At 56.4% G+C, this 19,591-nt stretch overlaps 2 protein-coding genes across 2 annotated transcripts in view; both read right to left on the reverse strand.

The window, feature by feature from the left end:
- The window catches only part of LOC119951742 (large neutral amino acids transporter small subunit 2-like), a 30,456-nt gene that overhangs the window by 3,201 nt on the left and 7,664 nt on the right, over positions 1–19,591 (reverse strand). Inside the window, exons 3-4 of the mRNA XM_038775053.1 lie at positions 13,728–13,877; positions 4,632–4,809 (exon numbers count right to left, since the gene is read on the reverse strand). Coding sequence (XP_038630981.1) covers positions 4,632–4,809; positions 13,728–13,877 — 328 coding nt within the window. The remainder of the gene's footprint in view (positions 1–4,631; positions 4,810–13,727; positions 13,878–19,591) is intronic.
- LOC119951738 (extensin-like) lies at positions 13,998–16,335 on the reverse strand. The gene is made up of 2 exons (XM_038775047.1): positions 16,110–16,335; positions 13,998–15,961 (listed from the first exon to the last, which is right to left on the reverse strand). The coding sequence occupies exons 1-2, from the start codon at positions 16,213–16,215 to the stop codon at positions 14,217–14,219; spliced, it is 1,851 nt and encodes a 616-aa protein (XP_038630975.1). The 5' UTR covers positions 16,216–16,335; the 3' UTR covers positions 13,998–14,216.

Raw genomic sequence — 19,591 nt, forward strand, 5'->3', positions numbered from 1 at the left:
CTGAGAGAGAGGGGGGGGGGGGGGGGGGGGGGGGGGGGGGGGACTGAGAGACACCAGTCAGTGTACAGATATCTCCCTGAGAGAGAGGGGACTGAGAGACACCAGTCAGTGTACAGATATCTCCCTGAGAGAGAGGACACTGAGAGACACCAGTCAGTGTACAGGTATCTCCCCGTGAGAGAGAGGGGACTGAGAGACACCAGCCAGTGTACAGATATCTCCCTGAGAGAGAGGGGACTGAGAGACACCAGTCAGTGTACAGATATCTCGCTGAGAGAGAGGGGACTGAGAGACACCAGTCAGTGTACAGATATCTCCCTGAGAGAGAGGGGACTGAGAGACACCAGTCAGTGTACAGATATCTCCCTGAGAGAGAGGGGACTGAGAGACACCAGTCAGTGTACAGATATCTCCCTGAGAGGGAGGGGACTGAGAGACATCAGTCAGTGTACAGATATTTCCCTGAGAGAGAGGGAGGACTGAGAGACACCAGTCAGTGTCCAGATATTTCCCTGAGAGAGAGGGGACTGAGAGACACCAGTCAGTGTACAGATATCTCCCTGAGAGAGAGAGGACTGAGAGACACCAGTCAGTGTACAGATATTTCCCTGAGAGAGAGGGGACTGAGAGACACCAGTCAGTGTACAGATATTTCCCTGAGAGAGAGGGGGGACTGAGAGACACCAGTCAGTGTCCAGATATTTCCCTGAGAGAGAGGGGACTGAGAGACACCAGTCAGTGTACAGATATCTCCCTGAGAGAGAGGGGACTGAGAGACACCAGTCAGTGTACAGATATCTCCCTGAGAGAGAGGGGACTGCGAGACACCAGTCAGTGTACAGATATCTCCCTGAGAGAGAGGGGGCTGAGAGACACCAGTCAGTGTACAGATATCTCCCTGAGAGAGAGAGGGACTGAGAGACACCAGTCAGTGTACAGATATCTCCCTAAGAGAGAGAGGGGACTGAGAGACACCAGTCAGTGTGCAGATATCTCCCTGAGAGAGAGGGGACTGAGAGACACCAGTCGGTGTACAGATATCTCCCTGAGAGAGAGGGGGACTGAGAGACACCAGTCAGTGTACAGATATCTCCCTGAGAGAGAGGGGACTGTGAGACACCAGTCAGTGTACAGATATCTCCCTGAGAGAGAGGGGACTGAGAGACACCAGCCAGTGTACGGATATCTCCCTGAGAGAGAGGGGACTGAGAGACACCAGTCAGTGTACAGATATCTCCCTGAGAGAGAGGGGACTGAGAGACACCAGTCTGGGTACAGATATCTCCCTGAGAGAGAGGGGACTGAGAGACACCAGTCAGTGTACAGATATCTCCCTGAGAGAGAGGAGACTGAGAGACACCAGTCAGTGTACAGATATCTCCCTGAGAGAGGGGACTGAGAGACACCAGTCAGTGTACAGATATCTCCCTGAGAGAGAGGGGGACTGAGAGACATCAGTCAGTGTACAGATATCTCCCTGAGAGAGAGGGGGACTGAGAGACACCAGTCAGTGTACAGATATCTCGCTGAGAGAGAGGGGACTGAGAGACACCAGTCAGTGTACAGATATCTCCCTGAGAGAGAGGGGACTGAGAGACACCAGTCAGTGTACAGATATCTCCCTGAGAGAGAGGGGACTGAGAGACACCAGTCAGTGTACAGATATCTCCCTGAGAGGGAGGGGACTGAGAGACATCAGTCAGTGTACAGATATTTCCCTGAGAGAGAGGGGGGACTGAGAGACACCAGTCAGTGTCCAGATATTTCCCTGAGAGAGAGGGGACTGAGAGACACCAGTCAGTGTACAGATATCTCCCTGAGAGAGAGAGGACTGAGAGACACCAGTCAGTGTCCAGATATTTCCCTGAGAGAGAGGGGACTGAGAGACACCAGTCAGTGTACAGATATCTCCCTGAGAGAGAGAGGACTGAGAGACACCAGTCAGTGTACAGATATTTCCCTGAGAGAGAGGGGACTGAGAGACACCAGTCAGTGTACAGATATTTCCCTGAGAGAGAGGGGGGACTGAGAGACACCAGTCAGTGTCCAGATATTTCCCTGAGAGAGAGGGGACTGAGAGACACCAGTCAGTGTACAGATATCTCCCTGAGAGAGAGGGGACTGAGAGACACCAGTCAGTGTACAGATATCTCCCTGAGAGAGAGGGGACTGCGAGACACCAGTCAGTGTACAGATATCTCCCTGAGAGAGAGGGGGCTGAGAGACACCAGTCAGTGTACAGATATCTCCCTGAGAGAGAGGAGGACTGAGAGACACCAGTCAGTGTACAGATATCTCCCCTGAGAGAGAGTGGACTGAGAGACACCAGTCAGTGTGCAGATATCTCCCTGAGAGAGAGGGGACTGAGAGACACCAGTCAGGTGTACAGATATCTCCCTGAGAGAGAGGGGGACTGAGAGACACCAGTCGGTGTACAGATATCTCCCTGAGAGAGAGGGGACTGTGAGACACCAGTCAGTGTACAGATATCTCCCTGAGAGAGAGGGGACTGAGAGACACCAGCCAGTGTACGGATATCTCCCTGAGAGAGAGGGGACTGAGAAACACCAGTCAGTGTACAGATATCTCCCTGAGAGAGAGGGGACTGAGAGACACCAGTCAGTGTACAGATATCTCCCTGAGAGAGAGGGGACTGAGAGACACCAGTCTGGGTACAGATATCTCCCTGAGAGAGAGGGGACTGAGAGACACCAGTCAGTGTACAGATATCTCCCTGAGAGAGAGGAGACTGAGAGACACCAGTCAGTGTACAGATATCTCCCTGAGAGAGGGGACTGAGAGACACCAGTCAGTGTACAGATATCTCCCTGAGAGAGAGGGGACTGAGAGACATCAGTCAGTGTACAGATATCTCCCTGAGAGAGAGGGGACTGAGAGACACCAGTCAGTGTACAGATATCTCGCTGAGAGAGAGGGGACTGAGAGACACCAGTCAGTGTACAGATATCTCCCTGAGAGAGAGGGGACTGAGAGACACCAGTCAGTGTACAGATATCTCCCTGAGAGAGAGGGGACTGAGAGACACCAGTCAGTGTACAGATATCTCCCTGAGAGGGAGGGGACTGAGAGACATCAGTCAGTGTACAGATATTTCCCTGAGAGAGAGGGAGGACTGAGAGACACCAGTCAGTGTCCAGATATTTCCCTGAGAGAGAGGGGACTGAGAGACACCAGTCAGTGTACAGATATCTCCCTGAGAGAGAGAGGACTGAGAGACACCAGTCAGTGTACAGATATCTCCCTGAGAGAGAGGGGACTGAGAGACACCAGTCAGTGTACAGATATTTCCCTGAGAGAGAGGGGGGACTGAGAGACACCAGTCAGTGTCCAGATATTTCCCTGAGAGAGAGGGGACTGAGAGACACCAGTCAGTGTACAGATATCTCCCTGAGAGAGAGGGGACTGAGAGACACCAGTCAGTGTACAGATATCTCCCTGAGAGAGAGGGGACTGCGAGACACCAGTCAGTGTACAGATATCTCCCTGAGAGAGAGGGGGCTGAGAGACACCAGTCAGTGTACAGATATCTCCCTGAGAGAGAGAGGACTGAGAGACACCAGTCAGTGTACAGATATCTCCCCGAGAGAGAGGGGACTGAGAGACACCAGTCAGTGTGCAGATATCTCCCTGAGAGAGAGGGGACTGAGAGACACCAGTCGGTGTACAGATATCTCCCTGAGAGAGAGGGGGACTGAGAGACACCAGTCGGTGTACAGATATCTCCCTGAGAGAGAGGGGACTGTGAGACACCAGTCAGTGTACAGATATCTCCCTGAGAGAGAGGGGACTGAGAGACACCAGCCAGTGTACGGATATCTCCCTGAGAGAGAGGGGACTGAGAAACACCAGTCAGTGTACAGATATCTCCCTGAGAGAGAGGGGACTGAGAGACACCAGTCAGTGTACAGATATCTCCCTGAGAGAGAGGGGACTGAGAGACACCAGTCAGTGTACAGATATCTCCCTGAGGAGAGAGGGGACTGAGAGACACCAGTCAGTGTACAGATATCTCCCTGAGAGAGAGGGGACTGAGAGACACCAGTCAGTGTACAGATATCTCCCTGAGGGAGAGGGGACTGAGAGACACCAGTCAGTGTACAGATATCTCCCTGAGAGAGAGGGGACTGAGAGACACCAGTCAGTGTACAGATATCTCCCTGGGAGAGAGAGGGGACTGAGAGACACCAGTCAGTGTACAGATATCTCCCTGAGAGAGAGGGGACTGAGAGACACCAGTCAGGGTACAGATAGCTCCCTGAGAGAGAGGGGACTGAGAGACACCAGTCAGTGTACAGATATCTCCCTGAGAGAGAGGGGACTGAGAGACACCAGTCAGTGTACAGATATCACCCTGAGAGAGAGGGGACTGAGAGACACCAGTCAGTGTACAGATATCTCTCTGAGGGAGAGGAGACTCAGACACACCTGGAGGCGGAGCTATTGAATTATGTTGGGATTGGGGAAAGAGGCAAGAGTTGTCAAGCAGCCATCTTGTGTTTTCAGTGTGGTGTTGATGGTGGTGGCAGTTGGGGGTTGTTGGGCACATGCTGTGGGGGAGGGGCCATTGTACCCAGCACAGGACCAGCAGCAGCACAGGCTCACGTCCTCACCGACTAGTTTATCGAAGCACTCGGGCTTGTTGCTCCAGTAGATCCCCAGGAAGTAGACGGGGACGCCCGTCAGCATGATGGCCAGTCCGATCCCGCACACCACCGGCTCCGACCAGAGGCTGAAAATGAGCAGGAAGGCCCAGAACAATAGGTAGACGACCGGGAAGATCAAGTTGATCTGTGCGGGAGGGAGCAAAGGTCAGAATCAGTGTAAAAAAATAAACTGCCGCGACCGAGCGACTTTCTGAGGGGAAACATTCCCCTCGACTCGCACCCTGAGCTTTGGGTGCTGGAGGTTAGAAAGATGCTCTCTGTCTGCCCAATGTCAACTTTAAAAAAAAAAAAATGTTGAGTACCCAATTCATTTTTTCCAATCAAGGGTCAATTTAGCATAGCCAATCCACCTACCATGCACAACTTTGGGTTGTGGGGGTGAAACCCGAGCAAACACGGGGAGAATGTGCAAACTCCACAAAGACAGTGATCGGGATCGAACCTGGGACCTCAGCGCCGTGAGGCAGCAAGGCTAACCCAATGTCAACTTTACCATCCCTGACTTCGACACTGCCGCTTTTCTGGTTTCGCCCTTTGACCTCTCTCCTTCCTGGATGGGGGCATGGCCGAGGTCGTGGGTCAGACCTTGGCCTTTACCCTCTGGGAAGGGGAAGGGTAGGGGACAGGCGGGGGAGGGGCCTTTTGCACATATCTACCCTATTGAATTTTTAAATCATCTTAGAACACGTCGAATCGATCACCCCTTAACCTTCCTGTCTCAGGGGAATATTCCAGGCCAGTCTGTGCGCATTTTCCAACTAATTTGACTCATTCATACCCAGGGTCGTTCCGGAGAGAATCTGCCCCCCCCCCACTCCCCTTCCCGGGACTGGACACAGCTCCCCAGTCCGGGGGGGGGGGAGCTGAGGCTGAACTCCATACAGCATCTCTTCCACACTCGCCCCCTCTCCACCCAATTCTGTATTCCAGCACATCAGTAGCGGAGGAGGCTGGCGATGAGGATAAAGTCCCGTAGCCTTTCAGAGAGAGTTAGATTCTCCCGTGGCACGGTGAAGGGGCTATCCAGGGTTTTGGGGGGGGGGGGGTTGAGATTCATAATCAGATTAGCTGTCTTCAATCTTATTGAACGCTGGAGTAGGTGGCTCGAGGGGCCGAGTTGCCTCTGTTCCAGCTCCTCATCTGTACCTTCCATTTTTTTTTTCCCTGCGACCTTCCGCACAGCTTTTAGTGCTTGATGAACAGGGAACCACAAAGTCATGCAGCTGAAACCATCTCAGCCAAACAGCGAAAGTGAGAGAGGGCAGGGAAGGGGCTTCAGGTCTGCCCCCTCCTCTGTTGCCGGTGGTGATGGTGGAGGCGGCAGTTTCTTTTGGGGCGGGGGGGGGGGGGGGGGGGGCGAAGGAAGGGCCCAGGGTTCACCTCTCCGTGAAATCTCTCCGATTGCAAACATTTATGACTGGCTGTCGCAATCTGCTTCCAGCTCCATTAACAGAGTCCCAAAGTGGAGTGTCAGCACCTTCTCTTTCCCACATTCGCTCCCTTTATCAGTGTTTGCAGAGGAGATCTCGGGACATCTCACTCAGCAGAAAAGAAAGCTCACTTATCTTTCCTTTTGCAAATTAACCCCTTGGGCTCCAGTTCGTAAGGCAACAGAGAAATCCAAAAGGTGTGCTTGTCTGGCGGGGGGGGGGGGGGGGGGGGGGGGGGGGGAGAGACCAGGACCAGAAAAAGGCCCTTTGGCCCATCGCATCTGGGCCAGCCATGAAGTACCTGTCTATACTAACCCCATTTTGCAGCATTTGGTCCGTAGCCCTTGTACACTGTGAAGTTTCAAATGCTCATCTCAACGTTTCTTTATTGTTGTGAGGGTTCCCGCCTCTTTCAGGCAGCCACTCCAGATTCCCACCAACCAGGGCAGCACGGTGGCGCAGTGGGTTAGCATTGCTGCCTCACGGCGCCGAGGTCCCAGGTTCGATCCCGGCTCTGGGTCACTGTCCGTGTGGAGTTTGCACATTCTCCCCGTGTCTGCTGTGGGTTTCACCCCCACAACCCAAAGATGTGCAGGGTAGGCGGATTGGCCACGCTAAATTGCCCCTTAGTTGGATAAAATGAATTGGATACTCAGAATTTATTAAAAAAACTATGCCCCTCGTCATTGACCCCTCCACCCAGGGGAAAAGTTTCTTCCTGTCTACTACAAAAATGCCCCTCATAATTTTAAGTATGTTCAAGACTAAAATAGACAGATTTTTAAAAATTTAAAGTACCCAATTAATTTTTTTTCAATTAAGGGGCAATTTAACGTGGCCAATGTGCTGGAATGTGGCGACTAGAGGCTTTTCACAGTAACTCCACTGCTGTGTTAATGTCAGCCTACTTGTGTCAATAATAAAGATTATTATAAGAAAATGTCTAGCTGCCAGCCAATTGGCTCTTCTTTTCGGCTGCAGTGTAAATAGACGTGGGCCCTCTGAAATTTGGCATTCTTGTATTTGTCCTAATGAGCACCAGACGCACAGCATCGGCAACACGTCTCTTTTTTCTAGCGGTCATTAATGAATTACTTTTTGGGCAAACTCCTGCTCGAAGGCCCCCTTTTCTCTCCCACCGGGGCCACGACTGTCTGACCCCGGTTGCCCTGACAACCACGATTGTTGCGGTGCAGAAGGAGTTTGGACAGGAGTCCTGTCAGCACCGTCTCTCCAAGCGAGCATCGTGACTTAGTGCCCACCCCCTGCCTCTTCCCTGTCACACCCCCCTGCACATTGTCTCCATTCAGATAACCGCCCATCGCCCTCCCGGACGCCCCGATTGAACCTGCCTCCACCGCACTCCCAGACAGCGCTTTCCAGACCCCAACCACTCGCTGTGTGAAAAAGGGCTTTTCTCAAATCACATTGGCTTCTTTACAAATCACTTCCAATCTGCGCCCTTTGTTCCCGATCCCATCACGAAGCCGGAACAGTTTCTCCCCGTCCACTCTGTTCAGATCCCCTCCCCCCCCCCACCCGCCCGCTCATGATTTGGTCTCTATTCTCAGACAACCAGGGTCTGGGCCCTCCGCCCACCCACCCACCCACCCACCCACCCACCACCCTCCAAAGCGAAAGCAGTTGGGTTTTTTTCTTTAAAACTTTTTATTTCCAGATAATGGCGAGCGATTAAAATCAGGATGGGGGAAGGAATGCTCGAGAGGCCGGATCAGAGGAGCGCGGAGATCTCGGGGGGGAGGGGGGGGTTCTGGAGGAGGCCGCAGAGCTGATCGAGGGTTCAGGAGGTATTTGGAAAACAAGAGTCGAGAATTTAAAAATTGGGGTATTGCCAGAGGGTGTTGAAGTGGGTCAGCGAGCAGAGGGGTGGACGGTCGACGGCCGGGGGGGGGGGGGGGGGGGGGGGGTCACGGGTGTTAGAGAGATGAAGACAATGAGGGAATTGGTTGAGAGTCACACGGAATGGTCAACACACATATGTGCAGGTAGACATATGGATGGCTGTGTGCACTTCCTGTTCACATGTTCCCTGGAGCGTGAAACACTCACAGCCCTGTTATTTCTGGGTTAGCGAGCTCAGCGTTATGGTGTCAAAGTAATACATGCGGCGATCGGAAGATTCAGTGAGCAGGAATTAACAGTGAATTATTACAGAGAGAGAGAGCCAACGCAATACCAGGGGCCTCCCGGTGACTGGAGTGGCAGTGAATCCAGATCAGAGAGGGTGACAGGGCGGGCGGTCGAAAGGGGGAAGAGAGGGCAGTTGGCATGGCGAGAGAGCGGGTGGCAAACAGGTGGGTGACAGGGTGGGTGGGCAGGCGGGCGATGGAGATAGAGAGAGTGTGGGTGGGCAACGGAGACAGCGGGCGGGTAGACGAGAGAGAGAGAGAGAGAGAGAGAGAGAGAGGGGACAGGCAGGTGACAGAGAGAGAGAGGGGGCAGGTAGGCGAAGACAGATAGGGAGGGGACGGGCAGACGACAGAGAGAGAGGGCACGGGCAGGCAAAGAGAGAGAGGGCGCGAGCAGGCAAAGAGAGAGAGGGCACGGGCAGGCAAAGACAGAGAGGGCACGGGCAGGCAAAGACAGAGAGGGCACGGGCAGGCAAGGACAGAGAGGGCACGGGCAGGCAAAGACAGAGAGGGCACGGGCAGGCAAAGACAGAGAGGGCACGGGCAGGCAAAGACAGAGAGGGCGCGGGCAGGCAAAGAGAGAAAGGGCACGGGCAGGCAAAGAGAGAGAGGGCGCGGGCAGGCAAAGAGAGAGAGGGCACGGGCAGGCAAAGAGAGAGAGGGCACGGGCAGGCAAAGAGAGAGAGGGCGCGAGCAGGCGACAGACAGAGAGGGGGAAGGAAGGCGAGAGGGAGAGAGCGGGCTACAGGGAGAGGGCGGGCAGGCAATAGGTAGAGTGTTGGCGGGAGGCAGGGACAGGGCACATGCCGGTGGGGAGAGTACGGGCAGGCAGCAGGGAGAGGGCGACGGACGGTGGGGAGAAAGTGGGAGCACGGCGAGGCAACAGGCAGGGTGACGGGGAGCACAGGCAGGTGGTGCTGAGGTGCAGTGAGGGGGAGAGAGAATATGCTGGGGGTGGGGGCCACAATTGGTCTGAGCTCGGGTTCCCACAGCACCACCTTTACCAACCTGTGCTGGGATATCTGACTAACCAATTATACCCCCTTCCCCAGGTGGGATCAGCTCACGGACCACCGGGAGGGCTGAGACGGTGTAACCTGGGGCTAGCCGGGCTCTGGGTATCCGGGGTGTGCAAGGGTGGTGGGATCGGCGAGGGAGCAGAGTGGCTGAGTCAGGGTGTCCTGAGTTCACTTGTGAACGTGTGTGTGTTTTATTTTTTTCTGCGTGCATGCGTGAGTGAGTGAGTGAGTGAGTGAGTGCTGTTTGGCAGGATAGAGACAGTAAACACTGGGCAATTAAGCAGTGTCCCTGGGTTAATGAATACTTTAGTCAGGTGCCGTCTGGCTTGTTTGTGTCCTGAATGGTTTGTAAACTACCCGTCAGCAGAAAAAAAGGAGTAGAGTGAAAAAGAGAGGGAGAGGGAACGATTTTGATAATAATCTTTATTGCCACAAGTAGGCTTACATTAACACTGCAATGAAGTTACTGTGAGAATCCCCCAGTCGCCACATTCCGGCGCCTGTCCGGGTCACAGAGGGAGAATTCAGAATGTCCAATTCACCTGACAGCACGTCTTTCAGGGACTTGTGGGAGGAAACCGGAGCACCCGGAGGAAACCCATGCAGACACGGGGAGAACGTGCAGACTCTGCACAGACAGTGATCCAAGCCGGGAATCGAACCTGGGACCCTGGCGCTGTGAAGGAACAGTGCTAACCACTGCGCTACCTTGCCTTTTACAATGAGGAAGCAAAAAACAGGCAAGGCTTGTCTGATGGAGGCGGCACGGTGGAGCAGTGGGTTAGCACTGCTGCCTCACGGCGCCAAGGACCCGGGTTCGATCCCGGCCCTGGGTCACTGTCCGTGTGGAGTTTACACATTCTCCCCGTGTCTGCGTGGGCCTCACCCCCACAACCCAAAAATGTGCACGGTAGGTGGATTGGCCGCGCTAAATTGCCCCTTAATTGGGAAAAAAAGAAATGGATACTCTAAACTTATTTTCAAAAGTGTTGTCTGATGATGAAAGGGTGATTGGATACCCCTTCTCACAACAGAAGTACTTGCAACGTTGCCCATTTCCTTCTTGCGAGGCGAACCCCAGACCCTGGGGCAGGGCAGCCCAGAGCGAGCCTGAACCTCCCAAGCCGGGCGAGGGAGCAGGGTAGGAGCTGGGACTTCACAAGGGCACGGAAGGAGGCCAGCCAGGCCCCGTCCAAGCCCATGGCTGCCCTCTCTGCCACGTGCTCCAGCCAAGCCCATAGCCTCCCCCCCCACCCCCAGATCTTATTTCCCCTCCACGCCCACCCGATCTCCCTTCGAAATTGTTCGCCTGCTTCCCCCCCCCCCAAATCCTGAGCAGCGACTTCCAGATCGTCGCTGCTCACAATGTAACAATATTATCCCTCGCACGTGCCCCGCATCCCCCCCCCCCCCCAACAAATCCTGAAATCCCTATTCCCTCTCGTCCTCGCTCCGTCAGCGAATGGGCGCAGTTTTCTCTTTCTCCACCTCACCCAACTATTTTGTGCGGCGCAAACAACTAAGTAAAGAAAATCAAACAAAATGGAGGGACAAATTAAAGGGACAGTCCCTTAAAGGAAAACCGCCCGAAAGAAAAAAAAACCATACACTGGACCAAAATGTGATTAAAAAGGGTGGATAAAGCACCCCAGACCCTGCGGTGCCCACCGGGCACGGAAGGCCTCGATGGTTGCCGTGGACACTGCAAGCTCCCTCCCCCGGGACTGCTAGCCGCCAATGTAGCTGCGGAAGAGGGGCAGAAGATTTAAAAAAATAACTGAACAGGGAGTGCAGCCGTAACCGTGTCCGCCTCTATCAAATCTCCCCACCACCGCCTTTACTCCAAGGTGAACAACCTCCAGCTTCTCCAACCAACCGGACCTTGTGGTTAAAATCCCTTGAACACCCCGGCTTTGTTGCGAGATTAGGGCTGATTCAACTAAAGGTAGTGCGTCGGGCACATTGAACGAGGTCGCGGATGAGCCGGTTGTTTGAGGGAGTGGAGGACAAGTGTGAGCGGGTGTGGGAGGGGCCCCGCCAATCATGTCCATCTGCTCTGCTCTTGCCCTGAACCAGGAAGGTTTTCGGGCTTGTTCTTCAGCACCCTGTCGGCCATCTTGCAAATGGATTTGGAGCCCAATCCCCGAGGGGCCGTATCTGGGGTGTCAGACCTGCCGGAGTGGAGGTCAGCTTGGAACATAGAACATAGAACACTACAGCGCAGTACGGGCCCTTCGGCCCTCGATGTTGCACCGACCTGTGAAACCATCTGAAGCCTATCTGACCTACACTATTCCATTTTCATCCATATGTCTATCCAGTGACCACTTAAATGCCCTTAAAGTTGGCGAGTCTACTACTGTTGCAGGCAGGGCGTTCCACACCCCTATTACTCTCTGAGTAAAGAAACTGCCTCTGACATCTGTCCTATATCTATCACCCCTCAATTTAAAGCTATGTCCCATCGTGTTGGTCATCACCATCCAAGGAAAAAGACTCTCACTGCCAAGCTTCTCCGCCCAATGCCTCAGTGTGGCTGGGGCTGGGGGTGGGGGTGAGGGGGGGGGGGACTTGATGGAATTCCTACACTTTCAAAAAGATAAGTTCACCTTGAGAGGCGTAATCGAGGGGTCCTGTAAAAGATGGCGCCCGTTCATTCTGTATTTCAAAGAATTGGTCACCATCAGCTGATGGGGATTGGAGGAGGGGAGTTATGGGTCTTTTTCCACTAGTTCTGTCTGGGGTGGGGTGTGTTTTCTTTTTCATGTAGAAAATGTTAAAAACGTAATTAAAATATTGCAAAAAAAAAAGGCCAGTGACCGAGAACTGGACTCGATATTCCAGTTGTGGCCTAACCCAGAGCTCCAGAAAGGTTCAGATTAACGTCCTTGTTCTCGATCCCTCCCACCCCAATGTGCCCTCCCACCCCAATCGATGGTTCCCAGTTGTGATCATCATTACCAAGATTAGCGCCGTGCATTCCAGATTAATCAAATTTAAATTCCACCAGCTGTCATTCATTTTTTATAAAATAAATTTAGAGTACCCAATTATTTATTTTTTTCCAATGAAGGGGCAATTTAGCGTGGCCAATCCACCTAGCCTGCACATCTTTGGGTTGTGGGGGTGAAACCCACGCAAACACGGGGAGAATGTGCAAACTCCACACGGACAGTGACCCAGAGCCGGGATTCGAACCCGGGTCCTCAGCGCCGTGAGGCAGCAATGCTAACCCACTGAGCCACCGTGCTGCCCCATTTATTGCCCATCCTTAACTGCCACTTGAAATGAAATGAAAATGGCTTATTGTCACGAGTAGGCTTCAATGAAGTTACTGTGAAAAGCCCCTAGTCGCCACATTCCGGCGCCTGTTCCGGGGAGGCTGGTACGGGAATCGAACCGTGCTGCTGGCCTGCTTTCAAAGCCAGCGATTTAGCCCAGTGAGCTAAACCAGCCCCTGGTTGAAGGTAGTTTGATACTGACTGAATGCGGTCTCGCTCAGCCAATGGAAAGGGGGGGAGTTAGGAATCAACTGCATCACCGTGTGTGTGGTGGGTGGGCCTGGACTCACAGGCAGGCCAGACCAGGTAAGGACGGCAGATTTCCCCTTCCCCAAAATCAACAATGGGCACCATTGGCCTCTAATTCCAGATCTTTTTTTTTCTTGAATTCAAGTTCTGCCACCTGTTGTGGTGGGATTCAAACCCGGGTCATGGAGTCACAGAGTTTCACAGGGCAGCACGAGGCCCTTCAGCCCATTGCGTCTGCAGCAGCCTCCAGCAACTTTTCTTCCCTCCATTTCGAGTACCCAATTCATTTTGTCCAATTAAGGGGCAATTTATCCTGGCCAATCCACCTTGGCTGGCACATCTTTGGGTTGTGGGGGCGAAACCCACGCAGACACGGGGAGAATGTGCAAACTCCACACGGACAGTGACCCAGAGCCGGGATCGAACCTGGGACCTCGCCGCCGTGAGGCAACAGTGCTAACCACTGCGCCGCCTTGCCGCCCCTTGCACCTATCTATTCTAATCTCATTTTCCAGCTCTTGGACAGTAGCCTCGTACCCTGTGGCATTTCAAGTGCTCACCTGAATGCTTCATAGAACATTAGAACATAGAGTGCAGAAGGAGGCCATTCGGCCCATCGAGCCTGCATCGACCCACTTAAGCCCTTCACTTCCACCCTATCCCTGTAACCCAATAACCTCTCCTAACCGTTTTTTGGACACTAAGGGGCAATTTAGCACGGCCAAATCCACCTAGCCTGCACATCTTTGGACTGTGGGAGGAAACCGGAGCACCCGGAGGAAACCCACGCACACACGGGGAGGACGTGCAGACTCCGCACAGACAGTGACCCAGCGGGAATCGAACCTGGGACCCTGGAGCTGTGAGGCTCTAAATTTTAAAAAACAAATTTGGACACTAGGACGCGGCTCACCTTGATAGGCCGGACGATGTCAGGCTTCTTCCAGCGAAGCACGATCTGTCCGGCAATGGTGACTCCGTAGAACAGGTAGTTGATGAATCCCACGTAGTTTATGAGCGTGTAGATGTCACTGGTTACCAGCATCAGCAAGGTGGAGGCACACTGGAGAAAGGGGAAGGCAGGAGGAGGAGGAGAGAGAGGGAATGTGTGAGAGAGAGAGAGAGGTAAAATAAACATTGGGGTGGGGGAGTGGGGGTGGGGTTTTGGGCGGGGGAGGTGGGGGTGGAGGGAAGAACAGTTTAGTCGTTGGAGGTCCAACCAGTCAACAGAGGATGAACGGGGCGAGGGAGATGCTGAGGAGGAAGCTTGAGAGGGAGTAGCAAAGCAAATAAAAATCAACTAGCGTTCTCCTCAAATTACAATTGGGTCAGATGCTTGTACCCAGGCGAGACCCCAAACGGCTCAGGAAATATCGCTGAGCTTTAAGAGTGTATGCCAGCCTTAGTCAGTGGCTAGACGAGAGGGGACGCCGCATAATAGCTGCTGGTGTGGAGCAGAGGGGACACTGCAAATGGCTGCCGGTGGGTGAAGGAGGGGACACTGCAAATGGCTGCTGGTGTGGAGCAGAGGGGACACTGCAAATGGCTGCCGGTGGGTGAAGGAGGGGACACTGCAAATGGCTGCCGGTGGGTGAAGGAGGGGGCACTGCAAATGGCTGCCGGTGGGTGATTGAGGGGACACTGCAAATAGCTGCCGGTGGGTGAAGGAGGGGACACTGCAAATGGCTGCCGGTGGGTGAAGGAGGGGGCACTGCAAATGGCTGCCGGTGGGTGAAGGAGGGGGCACTGCAAATGGCTGCCGGTGGGTGACGGAGGGGACACTGCAAATGGCTGCCGGTGGGTGAAGGAGGGGGCACTGCAAATGGCTGCCGGTGGGTGATTGAGGGGACACTGCAAATGGCTGCCGGTGGGTGAAGGAGGGGGCACTGCAAATGGCTGCCGGTGGGTGATTGAGGGGACACTGCAAATGGCTGCCGGTGGGTGATGGAGGGGGCACTGCAAATGGATGCCGGTGGGTGAAGGAGGGGACACTGCAAATGGCTGCCGGTGGGTGAAGGAGGGGACACTGCAAATGGCTGCCGGTGGGTGAAGGAGGGGGCACTGCAAATGGCTGCCGGTGGAGTGAAGGAAGGGGCACTGCAAATGGCTGCCGTTGGGTGAAGGAGGGGGACACTACAAATGGCTGACGGTGGGTGAAGGAGGGGGCACTGCAAATGGCTGCCGGTGGGTGAAGGAGGGGGCAGTGCAAATGGCTGCCGGTGGGTGAAGGAGGGGGCACTGCAGATGGCTGCCGGTGGGTGAAGGAGGGGGCACTGCAGATGGCTGCCGGTGGGTGAAGGAGGGGGCACTGCAGATGGCTGCTGGTGGGTGAAGGAGGGGGCACTGCAAATGGCTGCCGGTGGGTGAAGGAGGGGGCACTGCAAATGGCTGCCGGTGGGTGAAGGAGGGGGCACTGCAAATGGCTGCCGGTGGGTGAAGGAGGGGGCACTGCAAATGGCTGCCGGTGGGTGAAGGAGGGGACACTACAAATGGCTGCCGGTGGGTGAAGGAGGGGGCACTGCAAATGGCTGCCGTTGGGTGAAGGAGGGGGCACTGCAAATGGCTGCCGGTGGGTGAAGGAGGGGGCACTGCAAATGGCTGCCGGTGGGTGAAGGAGGGGGCACTGCAAATGGCTGCCGGTGGGTGGAGGAGGGGGCACTGCAAATGGCTGCCGGTGGGTGATTGAGGGGACACTGCAAATGGCTGCCGGTGGGTGAAGGAGGGGGACACTACAAATGGCTGCCGGTGGGTGATTGAGGGGACACTGCAAATGGCTGCCGGTGGGTGATTGAGGGGACACTGCAAATGATTGGCAGTCGGTGATGGATGGGACACTGAAATTGGCTGCCGGTATAGGACAGAGGGACACTATAAATGGCTGCTCACTTGGGATGGAGATGGGCACAATGCTAAAGGCTGCAAGTGTTGGATGGAGAGGGATACACTGGAAATGAAGGACTGCCAGTGATTTCATGAAGGGCACACTGCAAATGGCTGTCAGTGTGGGACTGAGACAGGACACTGCAAATGGCTGCTGGTGTGGGACTGAGAGAGGACACTGCAAATGGCTGCTGGTGTGGGACTGAGAGGGGACACTGCAAATGGCTGCCGATGTGAGACTGAGAGGGGACACTGCAAATGGCTGCCGATGTGAGACCGAGAGGGGACACTGCAAATGGCTGCTGGTGTGGGACTGAAAGAGGACACTGCAGATGGCTGTCAGTGTGGGACTGAGACAGGACACTGCAAATGGCTGCCGATGTGAGACTGAGAGGGGACACTGCAAATGGCTGCGAGTGCAGGGTTGAGAGAGGGGGAAAGTTGCAAATGGCTGCTGGGAGGTGGAAAACTGGCCCTGCCACGTTGGTTAACATAGTTGACAGTTCTCCTTGCTTGTACATAGGGGATCAGCTCTGCCCTTGTGGTGTGGATGTGCCTTAGCCCTTTCTCCCTCACCCCTACTGCCCCACCACTTCTCTCCTCCACTCCACAACGGGTACCACTCTGGGCCCGGGCAGCGTTAATGCTTGGGGGGGGGGGGGGGGGGGTGATGGGGCAGCCCGAAGCGGAAAGTTTAGCACATCGCGCAAAGTGAGCGACAAAGCAGAGGTTACAGCAGAGGAGACAAGTTATATGGAATTATCGAAACGGCGGACAAAACACGAGGGTGACAACTGATGGAGCCGAAACGTGAAGAGGTCAGAACATTCAGGATTTCGTTTCGATAAAGAGCAGCTGCAAATTATCCGTGTTTCGCCAAAACAAACCTTTTAATAATTACAAATACTTTACGGGCTCCAGGCCCCCGAGAAAGAGACACACATCTTTGCATCATTTGTGTTTCATTGGAGATTATTTCAGGATTTTATGATCTTTGCAATCTGATTAAATAGGAGGTTGACGACTGGGTGGGAGGCAGTGGGAAGGCCGTTTGATCACAGGCCGTGGGTGGGGTTGGGGAGGGTTCGATAAATAAGAGTGTTCCCATTGGGAGGGGCCTTATATTGGAATTGCATAACAGAGAGCCCTGACACTGATCATTAGGATCCGAAAGCCACTGGCGGTGATTGGGAAGGATCTTTGGAAGCGAGGGGCAGGGCAGGGGAATGACTGGGCGAGGGGCCCCGGGAGTGACTGGGAGGGGGGGCAGGGCCCCGGGAGTGACCGGGAGAGGGGCAGGGCCCCGGGGGTGACATGGAGAGGGGCAGGGCCCCAGGAGTGACTGGCAGAGGGGCAGGGGAGTGACTGGGAGAAGGGCAGGCCCCGGGAGTGACTGGGAGATGGGCAGGGGAGTCACTGGGAGAGGGGCAGGGGAGTGACTGGGAGAGGGGCAGGGCCCCGGGAGTGACTGGGAAAGGGGCAGGGCCCCAGGAGTGACTGGCAGAGGGGCAGGGGAGTGACTGGGAGAAGGGCAGGCCCCGGGAGTGACTGGGAGATGGGCAGGGGAGTGACTGGGAGAAGGGCAGGGGAGTGACTGGGAGAGGGGCAGGGCCCCGGGAGTGACCGGGAGAGGGGCAGGGCCCCGGGGGTGACTGGGAGAGGGGCAGGGCCCCAGGAGTGACAGGCAGAGGGGCAGGGGAGTGACTGGGAGAAGGGCAGGCCCCGGGAATGACTGGGAGATGGGCAGGGGAGTGACTGGGAGAGGGGCAGGGGAGTGACTGGGAGAGGGGCAGGGCCCCGGGAGTGACTGGGAGAGGGGCAGGGCCCCGGGAGTGACTGGGAGAGGGGCAGGGCCCCGGGAGTGACTGGGAGAGGGGCAGGGCGCCCGGAGTGACGGGAAGAGGGGAAGGGCCCCGGGAGTGACTGGGAGAGGGGCAGGGCCCCGGGAGTGACTGGGAGAGGGGCAGGGCCCCGGGAGTGACTGGGAGAGGGGCAGGACCCCGGGAGTGACTGGGAGAGGGGCAGGGCCCCGGGAGTGACTGGGAGAGGGGCAGGGCCCCGGGAGTGACTGGGAGAGGGGGCAGGGCCCGGGAGTGACTGGGAGAGGGGCAGGGCCCCGGGAGTGACTGGGAGAGGGGCAGGGCCCCGGGAGTGACTGGGAGAGGGGCAGGCCCGGGAGTGACTGGGAGAGGGGCAGGGGAGTGACTGGGAGAGGGGCAGGGCCCCGGGAGTGACTGGGAGAGGGGCAGGGCCCCGGGAGTGACTGGGAGAGGGGCAGGGCCCCGGGAGTGACTGGGAGAGGGGCAGGGCCCCGGGAGTGACTGGGAGAGGGGCAGGGCCCCGGGAGTGACTGGGAGAGGGGCAGGACCCCGGGAGTGACTGGGAGAGGGGCAGGGCGCCGGGAGTGACTGGGAGAGGGGCAGGGCCCCGGGAGTGACTGGGAGAGGGGCAGGGGAGTGACTGGGAGAGGGGCAGGGCCCCGGGGGTGACTGGGAGAGGGGCAGGGCCCCAGGAGTGACAGGCAGAGGGGCAGGGGAGTGACTGGGAGAAGGGCAGGCCCCGGGAATGACTGGGAGATGGGCAGGGGAGTGACTGGGAGAGGGGCAGGGCCCCGGGAGTGACTGGGAGAGGGGCAGGGCCCCGGGAGTGACTGGGAGAGGGGCAGGGCCCCCGGAGTGACTGGGAGAGGGGCAGGGCCCCGGGAGTGACTGGGAGAGGGGCAGGGCCCCGGGAGTGACTGGGAGAGGGGCAGGACCCCGGGAGTGACTGGGAGAGGGGCAGGGCCCCGGGAGTGACTGGGAGAGGGGCAGGGGAGTGACTGGGAGAGGGACAGGGCCCCGGGAGTGACTGGGAGAGGGGCAGGGCCCCGGGAGTGACTGGGAGAGGGCAGGGCCCCGGGAGTGACTGGGAGAGGGGCAGGGCCCCGGGAGTGACTGGGAGAGGGCAGGCCCCGGGAGTGACTGGGAGAGGGGCAGGGCCCCAGGAGTGACTGGGAGAAGGGCAGGGGAGTGACTGGGAGAGGGGCAGGCCCCGGGAGTGACTGGGAGAAGGGCAGGGGAGTGACTGGGAGAGGGGCTGGGCCCCGGGAGTGACTGGGAGAGGGGCAGGGGAGTGACTGGGAGAGGGGCCGGGCCCCGGGAGTGACTGGGAGAGGGGCAGGGCCCCGGGAGTGACTGGGAAAGGGGCAGGGCCCCGGGAGTGACTGGGAGAGGGGCAGGGCCCCGGGAGTGACTGGGAGAGGGGCAGGGGAGTGACTGGAGAGGGGCGGGGCCCCGGGAGTGACTGGTAGAGGGGCAGGGCCCCGGGAGTGACTGGGAGAGGGGCAGGGCCCCGGGAGTGACGGGAAGAGGGGCAGGGCCCCGGGAGTGATTGGGAAAGGGGCAGGGCCCCGGGAGTGACTGGGAGAGGGGCAGGGCCCTGGGAGTGACTGGGAGAGGGGCAGGGCCCCGGGAGTGACTGGGAGAGGGGCAGGGCCACGGGAATGGCTGGGCTGGGAGGGAGGGGTGGGGGCCTATTAAAGGTGTGTATTCCTGAAGATGTATACATGATCCCAGTCACAGGATTCACAGGGGCTTCAATTTAAAGTCAATATTGGAGGGTGCGTGGTGAGGGGATTAGTGCCACCTCATTGGCGGATATAATATGTATTCCCAGGATGGCACGGTGGTGCAGTGGGTTAGCACAGCTGTCTCAAGGCGCCGAGGTCCCAGGTTCGATCCCGACTCTGGGTCACTGTCCGTGTGGAGTTTGCACATTCTCCCCGTGTTTGCGTGGGTTTCACCCCCACAACCCAGAGATGTGCAGGATAGGTGGATTGGCCACGCTAAATTGCCCCTTAATTGGAAAAGGGAAAAAAACCCAATGCGCGTTCCCTTACTGATTATTATCCCAAGGGAA

The sequence above is a fragment of the Scyliorhinus canicula genome, chromosome 17, assembly GCF_902713615.1.
Source record: "Scyliorhinus canicula chromosome 17, sScyCan1.1, whole genome shotgun sequence".
Lineage (NCBI taxonomy): Eukaryota > Metazoa > Chordata > Chondrichthyes > Carcharhiniformes > Scyliorhinidae > Scyliorhinus > Scyliorhinus canicula.

Coding starts and splice junctions, on each gene's coding strand:
- LOC119951738 (XM_038775047.1), bottom strand. CDS start 16,215: ATGTACAAGCAAGGAGAACTGTCAACTATGTTAACCAACGTGGCAGGG. Junction 15,962..16,109: donor CCCTCTCTCAACCCTGCACT/CGCAGCCATTTG, acceptor CGGTCTCACATC/GGCAGCCATTTGCAGTGTCC.